This window comes from Vipera ursinii (assembly GCF_947247035.1).
Source record: "Vipera ursinii genome assembly, chromosome: 2".
NCBI lineage: Eukaryota > Metazoa > Chordata > Lepidosauria > Squamata > Viperidae > Vipera > Vipera ursinii.
In genome coordinates, this window is record NC_139513.1 from 24598911 (window position 1) to 24619530 (window position 20620).

The 20620-nt window shown below is 44.5% G+C and overlaps 1 protein-coding gene and 1 pseudogene across 5 annotated transcripts; both read left to right on the forward strand.

The window, feature by feature from the left end:
• The first annotated feature begins 268 nt into the window (after positions 1-268).
• Positions 269-5123, forward strand: LOC310634793 (E3 ubiquitin-protein ligase TRIM39-like; annotated as a pseudogene). The gene is made up of 3 exons: positions 269-290; positions 880-1214; positions 4790-5123. The product of its transcript is annotated as an E3 ubiquitin-protein ligase TRIM39-like (transcript).
• A 2392-nt stretch (positions 5124-7515) lies between these two features.
• LOC310636287 (E3 ubiquitin-protein ligase TRIM15-like) lies at positions 7516-20191 on the forward strand. Of its 4 annotated transcripts, none has more exons than XM_083355984.1 (9): positions 7516-8571; positions 12332-12445; positions 12932-13162; positions 13722-13838; positions 14753-14785; positions 15019-15041; positions 15713-15828; positions 17726-17782; positions 18758-20191. In XM_083355984.1, exons 1-9 carry the CDS (start codon positions 7663-7665, stop codon positions 19339-19341), a joined length of 2184 nt encoding a protein of 727 aa, XP_083212110.1. In that variant the 5' UTR covers positions 7516-7662; the 3' UTR covers positions 19342-20191. The 4 variants fall into 4 exon arrangements, with proteins under 4 accessions (XP_083212110.1, XP_083212111.1, XP_083212112.1 ...); XM_083355985.1 differs by having other exon boundaries at positions 12350-12445; XM_083355986.1 differs by lacking the exon at positions 13722-13838 and having other exon boundaries at positions 7517-8571.
• Positions 20192-20620: the final 429 nt, after the last annotated feature.

Sequence of the window (20620 nt, forward strand, 5' to 3'; positions counted from 1 at the left end):
CTAATAACCACATCGATTTCTCCATGACAATATTTTCTATCTATATGGTTTTCTTGGTAAAAATACAGGAATGGTTTAGCATCACCTTTCACACTTCATGAATTGATGACTTTGTCACTGTCACCACGTGTGGTTGCCTGTGCGCTGCTGCCCAGTTATAGCCACCCTGCTTGCTTCACACCTTGAGTGACCCTGCTGAGGAGAAAGACTCTTAGCATGTATTGAACTTCACTCATCACTCCCAGGAACGCTTCCTATTCCAGCCACAATGAGGCAGCACACCAGAATTTGTGTGGCGATTATATTATGACTGGGGAAAAATGAAAGTAAATGTGCTTCCCCTTTGTCCAAACTATTCTGGATGCGTGCTGCAGTTCTCTAAATATTCTCCCTTGTTTCTGCAGAGTTGGATTGATGGTGATAGTGTATGGAAAATCTTATAAATGGAACACATTTCTTCTATAGTACTGTCCACTCGTGTAAAAAATAATGCTTTCTTCTCAGCGTTGCAACAGACCGACCGGCACCTCTCTTCCTCCTCGGGAATCTGGTCTTTTCTAATGGGGAAGGAACCCCACGAGTCTTCGCCCAGACAGAGGCTTTCTGGCGTGCAGATCAAGTATCCCCAAAGCCCAGGGGAGAAGTCCACCCTGACACTGGGAGCATTTTGCGCAGGAACGGAGCCGCGCGCACTGCAGCCTCAGAGCCAACCAAGCTCAGGCAAGAAAACGCGGTGAAGGAGGCCAGTGCAACCAGCATCCCTACCTCTCTTCCCTTTCCAGCCACGGCTACCGAGAGTTCCCTGGAAACTCTGCAGAGGGCTATCAGTTGCTCCATCTGCCTGACTACTCTCAAGGAGCCATTTTCCATCAATTGCAGGCATTAATTTCTACCAGTCGGGCATCATCCAGTGCTGGGGTCGCTCGGAAAGCGAGAACCCCTCCTGACCCCTGTGCTGCTGGTGGTCTCGCAAGAGGAGCTTGAAGCCCAACTGGGAGCTGGGCAATGTCGTGGAAGTGACCCAAGCGGCTCCGACTGTAGAAGGCCATCGCCTCGCTGGCTGGTTTTGCAAGAAACACCAGGAGCCACTGAAAATCTTCTGCGAGGAGGACGAGATGCCCGTCCGTGTCATCTGCAGGGAGTCCCGAGTGCATAAAATTGACCCCATGCTCCCCATCAAAGAGGCGGCCCAAGATTGCAAGCTAAAGGGATGTGTCGGCTGGGGGAGCCCCACTCTTCATCCAAGCAGATGGTCTTTCCCAGCTTCATCTCGAAAAGGGGGTCCAAGACTCAGAGCGTTGTTTGGCAACTGTGGCAACTTAATGGGTGAACCTGAAGTCCCTCAGTCCTAGCACTGGTCTAGTGGTTAACAGACTTGGCCCTTTTCTGTATGTAGAAGGGAAGTGAGACTGAATTTGCATAGGGACCTATTGTAAGATTGGTGGGGATCTCCTTCAAAATGTCTGCCCTTTGAGGTAACCCAGACCGAAAGCTAAAGTTGTAAATGCTAATCATGCTAATCACACAGTCTTACTAGTCTGAATGTGCCTCTCCAGTCTTTGCCTTCACCTTTAAGAGAACAAGGGAGAGTAAAGTCTCAGATATTTTCTCAGATTCCATTCTTGCTTTTGACTCTGCTTTTTCTTTTTGACAGTTCTTTTGAATTTTGATTACTTTTGGTTACGTTAATTTCTAGTGTGCTGTTTTACTTCATTTGCTTACTTCCCTCACCCCCCCCACACATTTATAAACACTCCACCTAAGAGCATATAAACAGCACAACCCCCCACCCCCAGAAGGACAGCACTTAGTAAGTCGCATGTCAGTTGGCTAATGGTTGACACCACAAACTGATACATTACTTTTATAATGAAGATACTGTTATCAGTACAATTTCCCAAATAAGAGGTAATAAAAACCTTATGTTATTCTGTTGAAATTTTTCAGCTCTGATCAAGGCACCCTTTTATGAATGTCAATATTGCTGAACTCAGTGTGTTCAGTAATGTGTGGTGTTCTAGACTGAGACATCATATAGAAATTGCAAGCTGCCTTTGCAAAAACATCTAAGAGCATCCTAAACAAATATTTTCTCTCTGTTCAGAAAAAGCTTGCCATCCACATGAAAGCTCAGAAGGAAAAGAAGAGAAAAACTAAAATAATCCAAAGAAGATTTGGAGAGCAAGGGCCAGGCTGACGAGGTTGAACTTTTACTACTCAGTTCTTGGCAGCTAAAACTTTTTGACGTTTATTTTAGATACATACTGCACTAAATCATGCTTGCTTAATCATGATGATGATAAGGAAGAAGGGAAGAAAATGAGGTTGTTGCTGTAGGTGGATGGGTTCACACAACATGCTAAGCCAAAGCAAAACTGATTAAATGGTAAGTTATTGGGACTTCTAATTAGAAAGGAGTCAGAGAGCAGTATTCCATTATTTATTTTATGGTACTTGGCAAGAAGCAGCATTTGTTGTGAGTTGCCTAGCACTGTGTTTCATAAGATGGCTGAACATATAAATCTTTTAAATAAAAACTTTGTAGAATGTCATATAATCAGCTAAACATTCTGCAGCATCTAGACAGTTTGTATTTATGCAATTGCTGTTGATAAGCTATGCCAGGGGTGTCAAACTGGCCGCCCGTGGGCCAGATGTGTCATGTGCAGGCCACGCCCATCCCAGCTCCATAAAGGCAAAAAACACTGTGATGAGTCATGATACATATTGTGATGCAGTCGAGTTTGACACCCATGAGCTATGCAGTCGTAAAGTGCAATGTCATGTCACCACATCACTTAGGGACAGCAATCCTGGCGGTCTCAGTTGCTGTTATAGCCCCAGGACCTTTATTCAGCCTCTTGAGGTGGCAGAGCTCCCAGGCAGCCATTTTATCTTCCCTTCTCCTTGCCTGCTGCTCAGTGATGCTGTTTAATTGGCAGCTGGGTCATCCTGACAAGGGAGGAGGTCAAGAAGGGAGGGGAGGGTGCATATAAGGACTTTTAATCTGCTCAGGCATCAGTCCTGCCACAACCTGTGCTTAGATTTCTGTTGAAAGAAGGAACTTTCTCTTTCTGTTGCCTGCAAAACAATTCCGCTGGTAACTGGTGGCCATGGAAAAAAGTAATTTTCCCAAGAACTCCTAGGCAGCACTGGATTAAATGACCATTAGTCTTGATTAAGGCTAGTCAGTTTCCAGCAGCAAGGGCAGCTAGTGGGAGGGTTGTAATAAACTAATTAAGGTCACAGGGTTGAGCTTGTTGACCTGTTGTGCTGCAGAGAAAAGCAGCTCTGGAAAAAAGCTTGTTTAAGCAATCTGCCTGCAAGGGGCAAAAAAGAGAAAATCGTATAAGGCATAGGACACTAGAAAAGAGAACTTTAGCTGAACGAGAGGGTGGCAGCCAGCAATCTTTGCAGCCTCTCAGTCATATATGTTCACTTAGCAACCATTTTGCTTAACAACCAAGTTGTCAGAACTAATTAATCACTAAACAAGGATCATCTGCATTTGCTACTTACTGGGTAAATTTCTATTACCGTAGTTCTATTATATAAATCCAGCCAATTAATTCAGTAAATCATGTTCAAGCAAACCATGGTTTAAATGTATGAACCCATTCTTTATGTACTTTGTATACTGGCCAGTCAAGATTAAAATAGGCCTAATAGTATTTTCTCTTACTGTATTTTTTTTTATTTGTGCTAGGCCTATTCCAGTCTCCATTTGAATTTTCCTGATGTGTTGGCGCTTGGTTGTGATAGTGTGAGGAATAAAAAAATTCAACTCCAAGGATGTTGGAAAACAAAACAAGTTTTATTAAAGCTTTTGCAAAAGCAGTGGAACTCTTGTAATGGCAAATCCCAGAGTCCACACCTGAAGCAATTTTTGTATAGATTGTTATACCCTGTCCTGTACATCACGCCACATCCTTCCAAAGTGAGTCCAGTTGATAGGCCCACCTGGTCACATGCTTTCTGACTTCCTAGCTCATGTTGTACTTTGACAATAAAGGTTTATTATTATTATTATTATTATTATTATTATTATTATTATTATTATTATTAATTACAATTACCAAACCCTCCAATTATTAGATCAAATGCCCTTTTGCTTCTATCTTATCTTCACTCCCTTTTCTGTAACATCCTGCTAACTTGGGGTATAGCTTTATCTACAAGGTGAACTGTTACCCAAGCTGGATAATTGCAATTATAAAAGATTTATGTCTTCCCTTGTTTTTCTATAAGAATGCCTGCTTTGTCTCTAGAAGCTATGTGTGTAACAGAGTTCATGCTTCGGTTAAACATGGCTGCACTTTGGTTCTTAATTATACTTTAAAATACTAACTCTAAGCAGTTTTTATAAAGAATAAGCCTTATATAAAATGAATTCATAAGCTATATGTTATTCTACAATAGTGTGCACTATTCTAAAAGTATCCTTTAAGTCAGTATGTATATTTCTCTATTTCTTCATCTTATTATATGTCCTTTCCTAAATGTATCTTAGGTAAGTGCCTCTATATGCCTATTCCTTTAACAGAATTGGAAAATTACAACATGTACATTTCTCACAATAGTACTTTTAATACATGTTTTTCTGTCCCTTCATCAAGCTTACTCTGGACCCCAGGGCAATTAACCCTCTCTTTGTGATAAGCAAGGATAAAAAAAATTGTGAAACGTGGAGACGTGCCAACAATTCAGACAACTCAGCCACTGGTCAACAATCTGGAGAAATTTGATGCCACTTTTATTCTGTTCGGCTGTGAGAAATTTACCTTGGGAGGTGGAAGTTGAGGATGGGCAAAATTGGGCTCTTGGCATTGCCAAGGAGTCTGTAAAATAGAAGGGACCTGTGCTTCATTGCCCTAATTAAGGGATATGGATTTGGGGGCTCTGGAAATGAGTACAAGGCTTTTACTTCCAAGATTCACCTAAGATTAAACAAGGCTCCAGAGAAAATCCAAGTACTTCTGCATTACGAAAAGGGTTGGATAGCATTTTTTTGATGCTGATTATATGTACCTCATTTTTATTTTCTGTTAGCTAATTTCTGTGGGAAGAAAACCTGTCCTTTCTTTATATTGTGCGATCTAAATACAGAACTGAAAATGTGTTAGTGAAATGCTGCCCGCAATATGGTTAGCATATGCAATACCATTCATACGTCCTTTTGGACGTTAGTTTTGAAATGAAGCAGAATTTCAATTTTCAGAGAAGAATGATCAGGCTAGGATCTGATCTTTTTGCTTTGCTTTTAGAATTAACTTCTGTTTGAACAAAGAAAGTTGTGTGTATAGAAAAGGTTTTCTATGATTTTGGTTCTTCTTGTGAGTGAAAGTTTCACAGAGATAAAAATTAAGAGCCAAGCCAAAGATTTCAGCTTTGAAAATAAGTAAAGAAGCAAATACCTTCTCTTAGGTTTTTTTTAAACTTTCTATACACACACACTCCTTGATGATGGTTCAAAGTTACGACCGTCCCCCCCAAAAAAACTACATACAGCCGTTTCAAACTTATGACAGATGCAGTGCCCCTGTGGTCATTCGCCCTTAGGAGGATGCTGCAGCACTCCACATCTCTTCACCCGCATCCCACTCCGACAGGACCCCAGTTAGAGAAAAAACATTAATCTCCAAATTTTGTGCAACAAAATCGAGAATGCTGTGTGCAAGCTTTAGTTGTCCATCTGATTGCCTGTAGTGTAGAGGACAGTCTACAGACTAGCCTTTAAGTCTTAGCTAAGCTCTACAGTCTGTCAGTTGGATAGCTAAAGCTTGCAACGAGCCCAGCATTTATTTTATTGCACAAGTCTCTACAGTAATTGGCTAACTTTTGGAGATGAAGTGGGGTTCCCCCCGCCCCCCAGGTCAAGAGAAAAAGTTGCAGGAAGATTTTCTTTCCTTCTTGCTTCTTTCCTCTATTCTTCAGCCTGGAGTGAAGGTAAAGTTTTTAAAAGGGATGAGAGACTGGAGAGCAGAGGTGAAGATTTTAATTTTAGCACTTGATTGGAGGGGGGAGATCAACAAGTCCCTCCCTCCCAGCTTTCCCTGTTGAAAATGTGGCTTTAGGAGGGAGGGAGGACAATAACAAGGGGAAGGTTTGGGGAAGTTTGTCCTGAAGCTGCTGCCTTTTATGTAGGGCCTGGGTCCCCAAAGCCTAGGGCAGGGGTAGGCAACCTCAGCTCTTTTATGACTCATGGACTTCAATTCCCAGAATTCCTGAGTCAGCTGCTTGCACATAGATGATTACAAAGTATCACTACTAATATCAATATTACTAACATCAACCTTAAGCATAATAAAATCCCTTCACTGCCTTTTTTTTTAAATATCCCCCAAAATACTTCCTTCTCTGGGGGCAGGCGTGGGGGTGTGTGCTGACTTCCTACAACACTAAAGTAAACTATGACAGGGCAAGCCACTGGGTTGCAAAGTGAGAGCAACCACCACTCCCTACTAGCAGCAATGACGTTACCCAAGTTTGGATAATGAAACGTTTGCAAGCGGAGAGAACACCAAGAATCCCTCATTTCAACTCTGAGCTCAATATTGCCCTACTAAAAGTCTTGCTGCCGTAATTAAATTCAACATCAACTTAGTGTCCACAACAGTAGTGTCAATAGTAATGCCCAGTAAAAACAATTGCGGACAAAACTTTAACCTTTTCTTAAATATCTTCTGCATATTCCACCAAATTTTAATCCAAAATGCTTTAACCTTTTTACAGGTCCACCATATATGAATGTACGTTGCATCTTCACCACACCTCCAACATTTAGACTGGCAGTTCGGATACATACTTGCTAGTTTTTTAGGATCTAAATGCCACCTATAAAACATTTTATAAAAGTTCTCTTTTATAAGAACTGCCGACTATAGAAGAATGGACTTTAAGTTTCCAACCTGGTGGAAATGGCAAAGATTTCAGCGTATTTGAAAGACCATTCGCAACAGAGATATATTGTGGAGTGGAAAAAATGGATTGACTACATCCAGAATAAATATGGGACTAAAAAGTTTCATTTAGCATTTGATTAAGTGCTGATGTGATATTTATATTGTTTGTAGTTATTTTATAAGAGTTAAAGTGCGATAGATTTAATAGTCTATTGTTGTTTGCATACGGTAGATTATGATTGTTTCTATTTTTATACCTTGTATTTAGCTCTGGGAAGTCGGGGAGGGAGGAGGGGGAGGGAGGGAGGTGTTGGGAAGGGTTGGGAAGAGGGGAGGGGGTTGGGAGGGGTTTTGTTTTGTTGTGGTAAAAATAAAATGTACTGTAAAACTCTTTAATAAAAAACAACTCTGAGCTCCAAATGTTCCCCTTTATTGAAACTAATTCGTTTGCGATTCAAATAAGCGGACAATCGCCTCGTTAGTTTGGGGGGGGGGGGAAACGCAATTTCCGGTAGCTCCAGCCGGCGCGACTTGAACGTAACAGGAAATGAAATTCCAGCAAGAGGGAACTTCCTGTTCTCTTGCTCTCCCTTTCCGGCGCGAGGAAGCGTTACCGCCCTAACGTCTCCCGTCGTCGACCTCGACGTCGCGTCAGCCGCGCTTCTTCCGCGAGGCAGAGCGGCCAATCGGGGCCTCCCGCCGGAAGGGCCTCGCGCCGTCTTCGCCAGCGGAGCGCATCGTGCGCTGGTCGGCCGGCACCATGAGCGGAGGCCTGGGCGGGATGACGGCGGAGCAGCTCTTGCAGCAGAGGCTCCTGCGGAGCCGCCTGCGAGGCGCGCAGCACCCGGGCTTGTCGGTCGGCGGCCCTCTCCCACCGCCGCTGCTGCAGCCCGGCCCGCCTTGCCTGCTCTCTCCTCCTTCGCCGCCCGACTCGCCCCCGCCCGGCACGACGCCCGCCGAGATCCCCGCCGGCCCGCGCTACCCCAGCGAGACCTGGTGCTCCTTGTGCCGCGTCTACTGCCCGGATCCGGTGTGCCTGCCTTGCGGGCACAACTTCTGCACCGGCTGCATCGGGCAGCGCTTGGGCGAGCCGAAGATCAACATCTCCTGCCTGGAGTGCGGCGCCAGCGCCCGCAAGAGGAACCTCCGGCCCATCAAGCCGCCGCCGCTGCTGGCCAACCTGGTGGTGGAGAGGCCCAAGCGGCAGAGGCTCGATTCTTTGCCCGGAGCCGCGGCGGCCGTAGCCACGGTAGTCGCCCCGCCGAGCGCAGCAGTAGCACCCGCAGCGCCGTCGCCGGTGGTGACTCCCCCGACCATCGTCCCGCCGGCGCCCGTCGTTGCAACGCCCGCCACCCCGCCGCCTCGGGCCCCAACGCCGCCGACCCCTCCGCTGCTCCCTGCTCCCTCGCCGACCCCGACGTCCCCGGCCGCCCCGTCCACGCCGCCCCCGGCCCCTCTCCCCGTTGCCTCTCCAACAGGGAAAAGGGCGCCCGTCGCCCTCGGAGGGGCGGGAGATGGGAGCGGAGAGAGGCTGTGCGAGATCCACCAGGACGTGCTGCAGTTCTTCTGCGAGGAAGACCAAACGCCCATCTGCGCGCGCTGCGACCGATCCCAGGAGCACCGCGCTCACACCATCTTCCACGTCGAGAGGGCAGCCCGGGATTACAGGGTAAGGGCGAGCCAGGGGGCCCTCCGTCTAAACCAGCGTTTCCCAACCTTAGGAACTTGAAGATGCGTGGACTTCAACTCCCAGAATTCCCCAGCCAGCTATGCTGGCTGGGGAATTCTGGGAGTTGAAGTCCACGCATCTTCAAGTTCCTAAGGTTGGGAAACGCTGGTCTAAACCACCCTCTCTTCGTTGTTTTTTTTTTTTTTAAATAATTTGTTCTTTTTGGGTGCTGTGAAAAATTACATATTGAGCATGCCAAACAGAAGCATTCCAGTTTACAATATGTTTTCAGTTTACAATATTTATTTATTTATTTATTTTATTACATTTATATACCGCCCTTTCCCTGAGGACTCAGGGCGGTTTACAGGGCGTTAAAAATCAGCCATACAAAAGTTTAAAAAAAACCAATTTAAAAAAGATTAAACTAACCCTGGGCAATTAAAAAAACCCCAATTAAAATAAATTGCTTTCCCAATATGCTTTCCCAAAATAATATGATGATGTTTTAAAATAGAGCCACCATTCCAGTGGACTCGGCAGCTTACAAACCTAATGATAAATTAAAAATGGTTAAAAATCAAATGAAACAAGACAAGCTAGACCAGACATGTCAAACACAAGGCCCCCGGGGGCCGGATCCAGCCCGCAAAGTGGTTTCATGCGGCCCGCAAAGCCATCCTGGAAACAGTGAGGGAACGGCCCCCACTGCCTGGGCCCTGGCCTAGAGACCCTCCTTCTGCCAGAGACCCTCAGATCTGTCCCACTCCTGCCCAGGCCCCCCCATAGGTACCCTTGATGCGAACGATGTAGAGCTGGCCATGCCCACCCAGTAGGCCATATGCACTTTAGCCACGCCCACCCATTAGGCCATGCCCACCTAGGCCACACCCACCCAGGCCACACCCACCCGGCCCCTTGAGGGCAACCGCAATGCTGATGCGGCCCTCAATGAAATTGACTTTGACACCCCTGACCTAGACTAAAAACAACTATGAAAACAGCATTACCCCTATATATCAACCCCAAGCCTAGGACCAAAGCCAGGTTTTAAGGGCTTTTTAGAATCCCAGTCTGTTCCATTTGTATCTTTAGGAGAAGCTATCTAAAATAGTTATTGACCATGATAGTAAATTCACCTTTCTTAGGTGCCATAAAATGACAACATTTAATAGAAGGTACCAGGTAATGCACAACTCAAAGGTACCAGCCAGCCAGAAACAATAGGAGAAGAATGATCCCTCAGGAAACTTGGTCTTATGCCACACAAGTGAGAACCAGCACCTTGAATAGTGTTCAAAAGCCAACTGCCAGGTAATGCAGCTCACTAGCAGTACTGACAAGAACGCCCCATTACTGTTCAGATCACTGTGTTTTGAACCAGCTGAAGTTTCTGGATGGTCTTTAAGGGCATTCACATCTAAAGCACATTGCAGTAATCCAAATATGAAGTGACCAGGATTTGAATGAATTGTAAATTGATAATATGGTCATTTAAGTGTTAATTTGACTGAGCTATCTGCTGTGTTGACAACAGGGTTATTAGTAAGGGTACCCAGCAATCTCAGAAGTGCTAAACACATGTTTGTGAAATGATCTGGGAGACATGACACTATAAGTAGTCCTCAAATTCTAACCACAATTGAGCCCAAAGTTTCTGTTGCTAAGTAAGACGGTAGTTAAGTGAGTTTTGCCCCATTTTATAACCTTTCTTAGCACAGTTCTTAAATGAATCACTGCAGTTGTTAATTTAGTATGGTTGTTAAAACGAATCTGGCTTTCCCATTGACTTTGTTTGTCAAAAGGTTGCAAAAGGTGACTGGGACACTGCAACCATCCTAAATATGAGCTTGTTGCCAACATCTGAATGTTGATCACATGACCATGGAGGTGCTGCAACAGTAAGTCTGGAAAATGGTCATGAGTCACATTTTTCAGTGCCATTGTAACTTTAAACAGTCACTGAATGAATGGTTGTAAGTTGATGACTACTTGTATTGCTATTTATCTTTTTTTTTTACCTGCTTGTTTATTATGTTCATCAAAGGATCTACCTTTTGGGCCAAGTAAACATTTCAGATTATTATTATTATTATTATTATTATTATTATTATTATTATTATTATTATTATTATTATTATTATTATTATTATTATTATTATTCCTATGTTTCTTTGACAAGACTAGGTTCAGAAGAGAAATTCTTGCTTTATTTTATTTATTTATGTTTTGCTGCACTATGTGTTCTTACAGGTTAGCATCTGACTGACTATCTGATCATGAAAAGGCTAAGTAGCATTAGAGCCTAGTACCTAGCTGAAAGACTGTCAGAGAAACCCAGAACTGTACACTAGGTTTTGAAAGGTTAAAAAAACCTCAAAAAACTATTTTTGCTTCACAAATCCATTCAAGTATTTGAAAATTCAACTGTCACCAACATTAGGCTCTAAAACAGGGGCGTCAAACTCGCCACATGACATGTCGCGGCATATCGTGACTTTTTCCCCATTGCTGGAGCTGGGCTGGGCACAGTTTCAGCATGACCCATCTGGCCCGCGGGCCGGCAGTTTGACACCCCCCTGCTCTAAAAGATTATTTGCACTAGGACCTTCTCTATTTTTAGCTGTAATGAAATAAAATCAGCAGCTGAATGAAGCATTGTGATCTCTGGTGTCCAATATCAAGATTTTGTTTATTGTATGATGCGGTGGCTCAGTGGGTTAGGACACTGAGCTTGTCGATCAGAAGGTCGGCAGTTTGGCGGGTCGAATCCCGAGTGCCCCGTAACAGAGTGAGCGCCTGTTACTCGTCCCAGCTTCTGCCAACCTAGCAGTTCGAAAGCACGTAAAAATGCAAGTAGAAAAATAGGGACCACTATGGTGGGAAGGTAACAGCGTTCCGTGCGCCTTTGGCGTCTAGTCATGCTGGCCACATGACCATGGAGATGTCCTTGGACAAGTGCTGGCTCTTCGGTTTGAAATGGAGATGAGCACCGGCCCCGAGAGTTGGAAACGACTAGCACGCATGTGCGGGGGAACCTTTACCTTTACCTTTATGACTTTGGTAATCTGTGGGACTGTGGGGTTAGGTACAGATAGAATCAGTGCCCAAGACTCTTGAATTTTGTTTAAGAAGCAGGACTTAGCTTTATGGCCGTCACCAGTTATGAAGCCTAAAAAAACCCCCAAGAACATTCAAACTGGATTGCCAGTAGCATTGGGAAGACATCATAATTCTACTTTGTATACATATCTCTTTTGAACAGGCATTATGACACTGTTTGTCGTGAATCAGAAATATTGGCCCAACAACATTCTAACCTATATTGCAATTATCCACTATAGTATTCCTCAACCTTTTTATTCTGAAGGACCCTTGAAATAACGTTTAGGTCTCAGGTTTCCCTGAATACAAATTATTATATACATGTTACCCAGAGTCACTCAATGAGGGAGATGGGCAGTTTTTAAATTTGACATATAAATACAATAAATATCTACAGCTAGCATCGTGTGGCTTGCAAAAGTCAGTTGCAACCTCTTGTTGAACCCCTAGCAAATTCTCAGGGAGCCCAGTTGAGAAAGGCTAATGTAGTTTGGATGCAGTGCAGTTTGGTTCATTTACGGGTTAGTTTGTTGTGTGAACTAGCCAAGCAAGGTAATGTACTTAGCCAAAGATTAGCATATTAGGTGAACGCAGGCTGCCTGTGCTGTAATTTCCAAGATCCTACTGCCTCTAATTTTCTCCCCCCTATCTCAAGCCATTTTTATTTATTCAGGAGCGGGTTCAGGCACAATTAGAATCCCTGAAGCAGGAAAAGAATGATCTGTGGAGTCAGAAGCTGATAGGCGAAAAGAAAATCCAAGAATACACGGTAGGTGCCATTACACATCACAAGCAGAGAAGCAGGGCTTGATTTTTCTGAATTCCTCTCCCCCTCACGTCTCAAAAAATTCTCCTTGTCTGTTTTGACTCTCCCTTTTTTCAAAGTGTTCTATGGCCATTTCTTCTGTGTCTGCACTGTCTCTTATGCAACACCTACAAGAAGTCCTCAGTTGGGACCAGAATTTCCTTGCTAAGCAAGCTGTTGTTAAGTGAGTTGTGCCCGATTTTTATGACCTGGTTGTTGAATGAATCACTGCAGTTGTTAAGTGAAGCACATGGTCATTAAGTGAATCCCTCTAATCCCCCGTTAATCTTCCTTGTTGGAAGCTGGCTAGGAAAGCTGCAAATGGTGATCCCACGATTCCCAAAATGCTGCCTAAAACACATCAGTTTTGCATTCTGCCCCTGTAATGATCTTCCGGTTATGTTCCTCCTTGGGATGGGTTCACTCCTTTCTCATCCTACCCGTTTACAGGAAAAAGTTCAAACTGAAAGGAAGGACATTGTCACCGAATTTGAACAGCTACATCAGTTCCTGAAAAAGCAAGAGGAACGCCTGCTGAGCCAGCTGGAAGAGCTAGATAAAGACATAGAGAAGCAGAAAGACGACATGATGACCCAAATCTCAGAGGAGCTTTCTCGTCTTGGTGATGTCATCACTGAGATGGAGGTGAAGTGCAGGCAGCCGGCGAGTGAGTTTTTGCAGGTGAGACTTTGCGATCTCAAAGGTCTCTTCTTTCTGGCTTGGAGGTGAGCTTAGCAATGAGTCAGAAGCCCTGGCATTGGGCTCCCCAAGGTTTTGGATGTGAGGTTTGTGAATTCCTGGCCCTTTAGATACAGTTGGTCAAACATGAACTTGGATGTGATCCCTGTTGGAACCAGCACAAGGATTCAACTGTTTATTCCTCATGGGGAAAAAAAAATCTACATATTGGTGACAGTGGGGGACAGGCCATAGACAGGTAATGGGGGCTTCTCTGAAAAGTGTACCCCCTTCCTTTCCTACTCTGCACAGGTGCTGGCATTGGCCTTTCTGGTTGATGTGGCTGTTTGTGATGAAGCCAGATGAATTCAGTGCTGTGGGTGGGAGTATTTTCCACCCTTGCAGAGTGTTGACCTTTCATGGGAAGACGAAGGGGGACCTTACTAGTCTGGTCTGTGCTCTCGTGGAATGGTGCCCTTGGACTTTTACAAGGAAGAGTTGGAGCTCTGGAGCTCCTCCCATTGCAGAATGCTATGACATCATAGCATTCTGCTGTTGGCAGATGTACTTCCAGGTCCCTCAGCCTGACCTGAAGGCTGTTGAGAAGCTGGCCTGGATGACCCCATTCCTTCAGGTTCATGTCGGGACCCATCGGGTATGGCTGCCATGCAGACCTCTAGTACGTACTGTCCTGTTAATATGGGTTCTCTCAAGGGTGTTTGGGTTCTCGGGCTGCAGCCACTGCAGTGACGGGATGGGATTCGATGTTGCTCCTAACCATTTGGCCGATGGATGAGTGCATGCCTTCAAAGAGACAAGGGGCGGGGGGAAGTAACTTTGGGTGTAGAGAGAACAAGTGGGGTTTCTTGTGTGGAGAAGAACAAGAGGGTGTTGTGCCGTATGTGTGCCTGCAAAAAAGCCTGCATTTTCTGGGATCTCCTTAGGGTCTTCCTGTGGTCCACTCCGTGGCGAACATCATATGTAGCTATTCCAAGGATGTGAGGCTGGTTTATTTTAAAAATCGAGCAGCACCTCCTGCGCACTTGATCTCTTGGCACAGAATCCTTTTTTTTTTGTTTTGTTTTGTTTTTTAATTATTTTTGCAACCAGCTTTCTGATCACAAGCAACAAGGACAAGATTTTTAGGTAACCTGTGACGTGCAGAGAATCTCTCTGAGGCACAACGGGTGATGGTGAAGAGGCACCGTGATCCTGGGATGGGGCATTGCGGGGCGGGGGCCCTTTGGGGTCCTTCCTTCTGGGCCTGGCCTTGTCAAAGCAAGGCACAGTTGCCTCGGTTGGGCTGAAACAAGCCGTGCCCTCCTCTTCCATTAGGTGTGCCTACCAGACAGCCCACTTAGAGGTCATGTGGGTGGTAAAGCAAGGTGTAGCTGGTGGGCAGGCCTCGGAGGGGGCGCAAAGCCAACCTGCTCACTGGCAGAAAGGGCGGGCGGACAGTTCGGGGAGGAGAAGGCTGCTGAAAGAATTAGGGCAGCCCTTCTCCTCAGAGAACCAGTTACAGCACCAGGGAGAGCAACGTGGCCCGAAGGCTCCCGTGTGTAACCGGAGCATCCCCCACCTCTTGTCTTGAAGCAAACATCCGATGTTCCACCTCAGGGATCACAGGTAAGAGCCTGAGGGTGACTGGGGGGGCAGGCTACTTCCCCCTGCCTTGTAAGCACCAGAGGCTAGAACAAAGCTTCCACCTGTCATGGCTTGGACAGCGCTCACGGAGTCCTCTGCAGCCCGAGACAAGGGTGCTGAGGCATGCTCCCCATTAGCCAGCGATAGACTGCAGGGGTAGAGCATTGCGATGCTTAGTGCTTTTTTTTCCTCTTTTTTCTCTTTTTGTCTTCTAGGACATTAAAAAAAACATGGCCAGGTACGTACGATTCTCCTCCTTTCCTTTTTCCACGGGGTTTTCCATTCTAAAGCGCCAACCTTGGGTTTGTAGACAAAGGAAGGACACGCTCGGGGCTCTTATATTCTCTGCCAAAATTGGGGCGATCGAGGTGCTTTCAGAGCGGGGGTGGGGTGGTCACATTAGTGGGACTAGCTGTAATCTTGCAGGGAAAGCGGGTACAAGTGCTTAGCTGCCATAAGAAGAGAAAAATGGTAACTGACAAAGCCAGAAGAATTATTTTTAGAATAGTGGAGCTGCCACGCTAAATGCTAATTTACGGAGCGTAATGTATTATTAATTCTCCAGGGTGTATATTGTCAAAACAGATGTTGGAGTTTTGCAGAAAATGCCCAGTAGTTTCTATTACTGGTGTCATTTGCCAACACTCAAAAATCTGCCATCCGAAGCAATTATGTCAGCTTGCATGCTTGAAGTAGGAGTTAGCATTTCTGGAGCAAGAAAGGCCAAATATATAAAACGTGAGATGCTAGAATCGGGTATGCATTAATGCTTCATTCCTTGGATTAGGATATTAGGCTAGTATGTTCTTCTCAGTGTAGTTCTTAAGAAATACACAAAGAAAAAATGCAGAACGTGACAAATTGAACTTTTTCATAAGTTGTATAAATGTGCTCTTTTAAAAAATTCAGATGCAACGCAGAACAGTTCCCGTCAGCTGAGGAAGCGACATTCAAGCTGGGAGAGCGCCTGGAGCTGTTGTCACGAAAAGGGGTGGCTCTGAAGAAAACTATGAATAGATTTCAAGGTACGCAAAAGTGATTAAATGATCAGTAGTCTCTAATTAGGGACATGGTGGCTCAGTGGGTTAGGACGCTGAGCTTGTTGATCAGAAGATCAGCAGTTTGGCGGGTCGAATCCCGAGTGCTGCGTTAACAGAGTGAGCGCCTGTTACTCTTCCCAGCTTCTGCCAACCTAGCAGTTCGAAAGCACGTAAAAATGCAAGTAGAAAAATAGGGACCACTACGGTGGGAAGGTAACAGCGTTCCGTGCGCCTTTGGCATCTAGTCATGCCGGCCACATGACCACGGAGACGTCCTCGGACAAGCGCTGGCTCTTCAGCTTTGAAATGGAGATGAGCACCGGCCCCTAGAGTCGGAAACGACTAGCACGCATGTGCGGGGGAACCTTTACCTTTACCTTTTAATCTCTAATTGCTAACCCAGGATACTGTGGGTCTGGCTAATTTTTAAAGACTATACTCACCCTAAGACATTTTGTGTGCTATTTATTTATAAATAGGCTGGTCTTTAAAAATCTTGACTTAATGTGTTGAGTGGCAGCTTAGATGGGAGGAGACCCTGTTTTACTTCTAAAATTATGTGATAAGCAATGAGGGCAAGGGAAAATAGGATAATATATAAGTAGGCTAATATATACATACAATATATTAAAATGACATGGCCAATGGAAGCATTGAGTTGAAGGATTAAGTCAGAATATGATGCAGGCAGAAGCTGCTGTAGGAAAAGAATAACATCATATGGTTCTCTGCGATGAAAGTGCTGAGAAAATAAATATGGAGGGAATATAAAATTCAGTTATTAGAAGCCATTCAATGGACAGCTGGAGTGAGGGAATCAAGTTATCAGATCTACTCTGCTAAAAGCAAGCTGTGTCAAGTATACTTTCTTTGGAAGATAAAATAATGCCGTACTAAACAGATTGACCATACATTGATGGAGGCAAACCAATGATTTATTTAGTGTATGGCATATAGTGTCAGGCAAATCTACACACGCTAGGTACACAGTGCAGTCCTGACAGCCTAGATTGCTAGTTCATTCTGTTTGGTGCTTGCACATCTATTCTTGGTGCATTATGGGTGAGGGAGAGGGAAACTTGGCTTTATACTAATTAACTAGTTGCACTCGGGTTGCTGGCTCTCATGGGCTCCGCCAGGAAGCCTGGTCCCATGTCAGTGTCAGATCTGCCGTCGTACCTCCTCAGCCTTGCTTCACTTTGATGGCATCCTGCCATAAAAAGGGGGAATGGTGAATGGGGATATGTAGGGAAGGGGGAATGACAGGATCCAGAATGTGACAGCAGGTGAAAGATCCAAGGACACAGGCATGAGAACGGAATGCAAACGCCCGTCAAAAAGGTGCCAAACTTTAGAATTGTTACCAAAACACCTAGTTTTGAATATCGTTGGACATTTTACAAAATGACCAAGGGGGCCTGGGAGAAGGGAAAATCACTGGGTTTATGCGGTAATATTCAGATCTGGCTTTACTTACGCTGTGCTACGAATGGAGTCAAGGCTGTTTCTTTCTAAATGCCCAAACTGGGACAGGGCTGGCAGCTGGCTTCCACTTTCAGGATACATGAACACAGTTAAGTTTTTCCCAGTGAGGTGGCTAGGTTTTTCCCATTGAAGTCCTATTTATCTACTCGCAGTATTGCATGTTTTCGACCTGCTAGGTGGGCAGGAACTAGGGATTGAGTGAGGGGAGCTCAGTCTGTCTCACAGAGGTGGGCTTGAACCGTTAAGAGAAAGAGGGGGGGGACCATTTCTATCTGGCAGTTCCAGCACCATTAAGCCTCTACACCACCATGTCCCTCTGGTTTTACTGGTTAATCAGTAAACTCATTTTTCTCTACATTTGAGGAGCTAAATTTCGATAAATACCTGCTTTCTCTAGATAATGTGACATATGCCATCGAGAGAACAGAAACTGTGAGATCACTGAATGATAAAGGTGAGTTTTGGGGAAACATCTGTTGGATTTGTAAGTGTTTTCTGTGTTTTTACTTTGTTTCCACGGAAAGCTGCTTCAGTTACTGAGGATATATTGCTGATGCAGAGTGGGAGCATGGCTTGCTTTTATTCCAGTACTGTGTGTAACCTAATGCAAACTCTTAGCGAGTTATTCATTTTGCATTCACAATTATTTTGTAGAGTATTTTGCCAAAAAGGGCTAATGATTGCAACTTTATTAAGGAAAGAAAATCAAAACTGTAAATCCAAGGATTAGAAACAGTCCGAAGCTGGAGATTATAAAAAACAAACAAACTCTGAATTCTTTTAAAGTATTGTGTAGAACTTTTTTTTTTACTTTTTAGTCATCAGCAGATTGGCCCCTTGATTTCCCCCCCCCTCTTAACTCTGTGAATGAGACAATTAAAAAAAACTCTGCAAGATTGCATATCTGAGACATAAGGCAGATATGTGAGTGAAAAGTACTTTTTGGAGATTTTATTTCCTTGATCTGTGAGGTAGCTGTTCTTTAATTGTATGGCTCTTGGGCATAACAAGCCCTTTGAACTGGACTTGAAGGTCCTTGTCCTTTGCTTTAACCTATTGATCCATCTAATTGCATCTGATGGCTCTCTTACGATCTTGGCAGAGAGCTCTCACAACCCTCAAACCATCTTAACTCGAGATGCAAGGGTTCTGTGGCTCAGTAGATAATAGTTTTACTTGTTTTTATTTATTTATTCATATTTTTGAACCACCTGGGGGATTTATGCAGGTAACCTGCTGATTACATGCTGATGTGATTTCTGGGGAATCCCAGTCTAGGGTAGAGTTGCAGTCTACGTGAATTTTGGGGAAGTTGCCAGGAATAGCTACAAATGATAACAAGAGAGATGTAGTGATAACAGCCAGAAGCAAGCCTCAGTACTGGAAGGAAAGCAAGGCGCTGACAAAGTTTGCTTCTTTCTGCTCACAGGAATTTCAACTTTTGACCCGGATTTCTCAAGTGCTCTTCTGCCCCTGGACCAAAGAAATGCAGGAGACGGAGAATCTCAGCACAGGCTGCCTGCCTTACATTATGTCCCTAACACTCCCCAAAGATTGGATTCCAGGGCTCTGGTTCTGGGCTGTGATGGGTTCACCTCTGGGAGATACTTTTGGGAATTGGAAGTGGGCGATGGGGAATTCTGGGCAGTGGGAGTCACCCGAGATCCTTCCAAGAAGAAGGGGATGATGGACTTCAGCCCAGAGGAGGGGATCTGGGCTGTGGGGCTGTGGAAGGGCCAACATTGGGCCCTCACGTCCCCTGTTACGGCCTTGTCCCTGAGCAAACACCCCCAAAGAATCCGAGTGTCCTTGGACTACGTGGGGGAATGTGTGACTTTTACTGATGCAGACACCGAGGACCCCATCTTCACGTTCCCGCCAGCTTCTTTTAATGGGACACGTGCCCATCCTTTGCTGTGGGTAGTAGGTTTTCCAGCTCAGACTGTGTTTCTGAGGCGTATGGGTGTAAAATACCCAGTTGGAGTCCACGAAATGGATATAATGAGTCCATAATGTTTAGTATCCATATATCCAGAGAAAAATTACAGATCTCTAAACCTGCCAGATCAGAGCAGGGCGTTGAGCCATTTTGATTTAATGAAATTGGAAAGATTGTTTGTTTTATCTCTGCCTTGTGTACTGCAGAATGCGATACGGAAGCAGAACGGCTCTCCTTGTGCACCAAGGCCTTAAGACTGTTGCCCTGGGGAATGATGGAAGAATTGAAAAAAAGTAGACTGGCTTGGCCTTTCTGGCATAATATCCCTTTTAGGACATCCTCTTTTACCAAGGGATCAAGATGATCCCTTTCTAGCACTAGGCTCGAACTTTTTCATTTTGAAAAATAAAAATTAGCTATTAAATTTTGCATTTTTTTTAGCTCCTCTTCAGTCAGTTCACATTTTGCATTTTCATGATTTTACTTTAAAAATGAGTGCATGTGTTTCGGCTGCAATATCTAGCAGCATGTTTTCCTTTGAAAGAAAAGGCTTTAACTCTTGTCCTTTGTGATGAAAAATGTTTTTGAGTGCCCTACATAAATTTGGCCATCCCTGGGTCAGAGATCCTAAATTAAAGCACTGAGTTTTGGCATCTATGGCAGTTTTGACTGGACCGTCCTTCCTCTACACTGTAGGTCCTTGTCTTCTCCATTGCTGCCATTCTCTGAAACTTGATAATAATCTTCCCTGTCTTCAGTCTGATCCTGGATATGCGATGGACAGATGTTTGTGTCCTAATGATAATCTGGATGCTCTGATTTTAAAGATGAAATGTAATGTCTGAAAGATATGTAAAAGGAACCCTGGGGTTAGGGTTGATGCCTACCGAATATACAAATCATAATAAAGACTGTTAGTATGTTCTTTGGTATATTTCATATTCTGTTTTTTGTAGCCTCTCCTTTTCTGTATCCACATTTTTTGTAAAATTTTGCCATGTCTGCTCGTTGAGCGCAGCATGTTTCTGTAAGAAGGAGCAAGTACCCAAAATAAAGCTGTGGGTTTTAAAAATCATAATTTTGAGAAAATAAAGGCCCAATTTTAATAACACTCTCTTTCAATCCTATGCTTAGCTTAGTTCCGCCTAACACCAGGCAATGATTTTGGTTGACTGCAGTGGCTTCTGCTTCAGTGAAATGGAACTTTAAAAGTTGAAAAGACCCTGGTGCATATCAAATATATTTCCTCACTTTTGAGAGTGGCTTACAACTCCCAGCTGACCTAGTCGATCTCAGAAAAAGCCAAGCATGATTTGGGATGGAAGAATCACCAGGAAGTGATCTGGCTAAACT

Excerpts from the sequence above, each read along its gene's own strand:
- LOC310636287 (XM_083355984.1), top strand. The coding sequence starts at position 7,663 with ATGAGCGGAGGCCTGGGCGGGATGACGGCGGAGCAGCTCTTGCAGCAG. Across the intron at positions 8,572-12,331 it reads GGGCAGCCCGGGATTACAGG|CCATTTTTATTTATTCAGGA; the intron begins GTAAGGGCGAGC and ends CCCTATCTCAAG. Across the intron at positions 17,783-18,757 it reads GAGATCACTGAATGATAAAG|GAATTTCAACTTTTGACCCG; the intron begins GTGAGTTTTGGG and ends TTCTGCTCACAG.